Below are 4,757 nucleotides of genomic sequence, written 5' to 3'. Positions count from 1 at the left end.
TCAAACATTACAGCCGTTCTAATGTACCAAACAACTTCGTATGTTGTGATATGTGCGAATATATGTGCCAATATACTCAATTGAACCATACATTTTTTTAGATTGTAAAAAATATATTAATAATCTCAAACGTTCTTTCATTAAAGTTACAAATGGCCTGCATCGGATGAAAGTTTAATGAACTTGAAACGGTTTCACAACGCAGCTGAAAAAAAATGGAAGGATTCATCTAAATAGAAGGATTCTATAATCAATGAAATTTATAAATAAAAATTAGTTTTGAAAAAAGTCACTTTGAAATACAGCATTTTTTGTCATGGTTTTTCTTATATTTTGACATCCCTTTCATCTCAGATCCATACCACGTAGTAATCGGAATGTAGTCATTCGGACAGAAGGGAGAAAGACAGTATAAGTGGACGAGAAATAGATATATAGAGAGAAAAACACACAAATCAATTCGAGTTAAGTTTGATAATACCTTGATTTCAAACCATTTGAACTTTATTGAAAACAAAAGGAAGAACAAAATAAGACACATTTTTTATCTGTCATTTCTCATCAATTCATTAATACATTTTCAATTGATTCGAGGGCCTTTCGTTTTTTTTCTGGAATGGCTTTGGTCGATCTTGATTTTGGAATAGCTATGCCTGATTGGAACGACGCCACAACTTTTTTTATATTTTCCAATCCCTTCTTCATTGCCACTTTTGACACGTGATACATCAATATGCATTTATACCCTTTGGAGAAATACGGCTTCAACAATTTAGTTAAATTCGAATCGAAAGTTATTACTTTTTGCTGGGCAATGGCAAATAAAAGCGTATTCAAACTCGTCAATGATGCGTTAATAAATTTCGATTCGTCAATGTTTGTATTTGCTGCGTTTTCCCAACCAGCCAAATCGATAAATGCAATTTTAGCGCTGCTGGCTTCAAACGAGAGCTCGAAAATCAAGTGCGAGCGTGAAGAAGTGGTGTTTTGATCGGTGCTTTTTTGAGAGCGAATCTTCAACACTTTTAATTGAAGCTGATTAAAATCAACCATTGATCCGATTGAAATTTTTGTTATTGCGTCCGCGATGTGCATCTGTTTTCCATTTCCGAGATCGTACGAATTTTTTTCCGTCATTTCAATGACACTCACCACCAATGGGGATTTTTTGTTTAAAATAAACCCGACCGATCGACTAAGGATGCCACCTGAACCATTAAATCCAAACATGGTACAAGTCTTACCACTTCCTGTAACAAACAAAAAAAAAAACAAATATGATTAAAAGTAGGAACTGCCAAACATTTTGTTTAAATGTTAACAAATATTTTACCTGTAGTGCCATGGTTGAATACACAGATGGTTTTTCCGGAAATGAATTCATTCAAATATGGTTGCAAATCCTTGAACTTTTCATCAGTTGCATCTCCACGATAAATGTGATCAAAATATAACTGTGTTGCACGATTTTGACAGTCTGTAGCAAAAATGTATTGTTGAGAAAAGCGAACCTTTTTAAAAATTGTGATTTCAATTACCAGTGAATTTTACTTGATTGTCTTCAAACACAATGCTCGGGTCGCTATTAATAGATTCGAAGTAGCAGAGATTAGCAACGAACGGTGCCTTTGCAATTTTCTTTTGACGGAAAGTGCTGATTTCTTTTTCAAGCGTTTGTATATGAGCAACTATGGAATATTTGAATTGAAAAAAAAAATGGTATACAATATTTTCAAAATTAATATGAATTGTTTGATGTTCACCTTTTAATGTGTATTTTTTTACAACATCATTGTACTTGTACTCCAAATCTTTTTTGTCAAGAGTAAGTTGTTGATTCTGAATTTGAGCTGAACTGAGTTGCTTTTTAAGATTTTCAATTTCTGCAGCTAAAATTAAATTGATTAAGAGACGAAAAAATTGAATTGTAATGATTTACCCTTTAGATTCAAGTCAGAATTCCAATCCTCATCATTGCCCAATTGACCGTTAACCAATTTCAAAGCATTCAATTCAAATATAAGTTTTTTATTTTCAGCCAGTGCGCTGTTGAGCTTTTCTTTAATCTCATGGATAGCTACAAATCAATTTAAGTTAATGTCTATAATATTTATTTAATTTCATGAATCTTACCGATGTCTTTCGTTTCTATTTCTTTTTCCCAATCTTCTCGCTCGTTCTTCAAAGTTTCCGATTTTTCAGTGGGCTCCAACACTTCCTGGTTGGCCGTTTGCAATGGATTCAATTTCTCATGAGCTACAGTACAAATATAGATTAAGAAAATATAAAAACAAATATCTTGTTAACTAATAGAGAAATAAATTTACCATTATCATGAGTGTCAGTTTGGTGACTGCCACGTTCTGCTGTGAGTGTAACATGCATGGTTGTGTAGTGGCGTGTAAAATTGTGGATGGAAAATGTTTGCTTGCCTGTAGTTTGGTTCGTGAACGACCCCAATGCACTCACTGTCTGACATTGAGGGCATGATACTTTGCATGTGGCACCAGAACTTGTTTCTTCGATCATAATATTGCCGTCAGTCATTTGCTCACAAATCTTTTAAAAAATGAAACAAGTAGTTCATTATCAAAAAGAAAAAAAAAAACTAAAAATAAACGGAAACATACCTTTTTCACTTGTTCAAGAACTCTTGTTTTCGTCGATTTAATTTCTTTTTCAGAACATTTCGGATTCTGAATTCGATTCATATGCGTCGTAACATCCATGATAATCGATTTAATTCCCGGTGTGAATGCATCGATTTGTTTCAATTCGGGAAATCGGTCAAATATTTCATTCGGTTTATTTGTTCGCATTTTCGTGTATTCGCCTTCAAGTTTTTCGATTCTTTTTGCTGTCTTTATCGAAGCAACAGACATTTTCGTCATGTACCCCAGAACCGTTAGAACTGATTTTACTTGATGCAAGTCTTCATCGCATTCTCCCATCTCTTCTGCAACATTATTCCAAAACTTCGGGAACATACTAAAAACATAATTTAATCAGTTTGAGAATAGAAAAGGTTTGAACAGAAAAAAGCAGAAATAACAGAATAGAAAAATCTGTTCAAATTGCTCATTTAGTTATATTCACAAACCAGTGAACTATGTCATTGCATAATAATTTAATCTTTGTATGTGTTTTGGAAAAACTTCCTATATAAAACAAACATTTGCCGCTGAACTTAACATTTTGCTTGTTCCCAAACATTAAAAAAAACAACCCCGATTATGCCTATTTTTATTCTTTGGTTTTCAAAATATGCATGCGTTGAATTCGATAAAATGGTTTCAAATTTCGCATATTATTATCCTCGGTTGTGTGATAGAGAAAGAACATTTTTCGAGTTGCTGATATAAAGATGCAATTCCATGAAATAAACGTTACATTTAAAATGGAAATAATTCACATTCGCTCAGTTTAGATGTCGATTAAAAAAAATAAAATACATAGAGAGAGAAAAAAACCGTAATGATTTCAATTGATTGAATTTTGCTAATGAATTTTTTGAATATTTTAAGTAACCATCACTATTCATGACAAATACAATTTTATTTCAACTCTCTCACAATGAATGCATTTGTTTGGACTAACGCATTCATTCTGCTGATCAATGTCAACATTTTTTGTTTCTCTTTTCGATTGCTGGTGTTTTTTCTTGGTTTTAGTCAAGAATTGAAACGGCTTTTACTCAAATACCATTATTTTTATTACTTTAATGTTAATCGTGTTGAGATATGATACACAAAATAAGCGAGGCAATCAAGAAAATGTATCGAGTAAAAAAGAGAGTATTTTCATCTTATTAGTGTTTTATCAAACTTTATATTTTTCTTCAGTCGGTTAATTTGTTTAACGGGCATATGAGGCATAGTTAGTTTACGTTCAACCATATATGTGTGCGACTCATACTATGTGTATGTGTGGCAATGAACTGGATGGTTCTTGTTTTTGTCGTACGCACAATTTTCTATGTACCTTGCACAATAACATTATTTGAATAAACTTGAATATGAGATTGACACGATTTTAATTCCATTGTTAATGTCATTCCGATGCAGTTCGATTCAATCGTTTTCGATATGATTTTAAAAAATAAAAACGGCAAATTGATCAAGATATATATATATATCTCACACATATGCATGCAAGCAAATGCACAACAGACCGTCAGCAACTTAACAAATGTATTTTGTTTCTGTTATGTGTATTGTTTTGTTTTTTCGTGTGAAATGTAAAAAAAATGAGATAAGAAAAACAGAACGCATACAAATCAACAGTATCGAAACAAAGCATACAGAACTTCATATCAAACAAATTTATCGAAGAAGATGAAAAATTGCAATAGTAGAATGGTACATACGGAAATGAAATTGTATCTATCAAAGCGAAACAACAACAGAAACAGAAACATTTAAGAATTCATAGCGAAAATTTGTGTTTTTTTCCTTGAATAATAAAACAAATATACTGGCGCGAAAATGAATGATTGTGAACGTTCTGCATTTGATATTTTTGTGTTTGAACTTACCCGGACATCCTCACAAAACAGTATTTTGACAGTTTATTAAGGATCACGTACAATGACTTTTATAAAATATATTTTTTTTACAATAATTTATGAATAGTACTACTGCTGCAGAGAGAAACTCCAAATGAATTAGAATACGGACGAACACTAACATGCAAATAAAAGAATTCTAAAACAAGTGTCGAACATACAAATCTAGCAAAGGTTATTACGTTTGAATAGA

The 4,757-nt window shown here is 32.0% G+C and overlaps 1 protein-coding gene across 1 annotated transcript; it reads right to left on the bottom strand.

The window, feature by feature from the left end:
- Positions 1-455: 455 nt before the first annotated feature.
- On the bottom strand, positions 456-4,542 carry LOC116351967 (kinesin-like protein KIN-14H). Its single transcript, XM_031784122.1, has 9 exons — positions 4,535-4,542; positions 2,631-2,988; positions 2,328-2,559; positions 2,134-2,256; positions 1,940-2,077; positions 1,764-1,889; positions 1,539-1,688; positions 1,334-1,477; positions 456-1,250 (listed from the first exon to the last, which is right to left on the bottom strand). Exons 1-9 carry the CDS (start codon positions 4,540-4,542, stop codon positions 562-564), a joined length of 1,968 nt encoding a protein of 655 aa, XP_031639982.1. The 3' UTR covers positions 456-561.
- Between the last annotated feature and the right edge of the window lie 215 nt (positions 4,543-4,757).

This window comes from Contarinia nasturtii, unplaced genomic scaffold (genome assembly GCF_009176525.2).
Source record: "Contarinia nasturtii isolate CC-2019 unplaced genomic scaffold, AAFC_CNas_1.1 Cnas_scaffold_6692, whole genome shotgun sequence".
Taxonomy (NCBI): domain Eukaryota; kingdom Metazoa; phylum Arthropoda; class Insecta; order Diptera; family Cecidomyiidae; genus Contarinia; species Contarinia nasturtii.
The sequence above is the reverse complement of the archived record's forward strand: the minus strand, read 5'-3'. Positions and strand labels throughout refer to the sequence as shown.

What these genes read in the sequence shown, in the direction of transcription:
- LOC116351967 (XM_031784122.1), bottom strand. An exon ending in AACTGACACTCATGATAATG is followed by an intron (nt 2,257 to 2,327) that starts GTAAATTTATTT and finishes TTTGTACTGTAG; the next exon opens with CTCATGAGAAATTGAATCCA. An exon ending in TTCTGACTTGAATCTAAAGG is followed by an intron (nt 1,890 to 1,939) that starts GTAAATCATTAC and finishes ATTTAATTTTAG; the next exon opens with CTGCAGAAATTGAAAATCTT.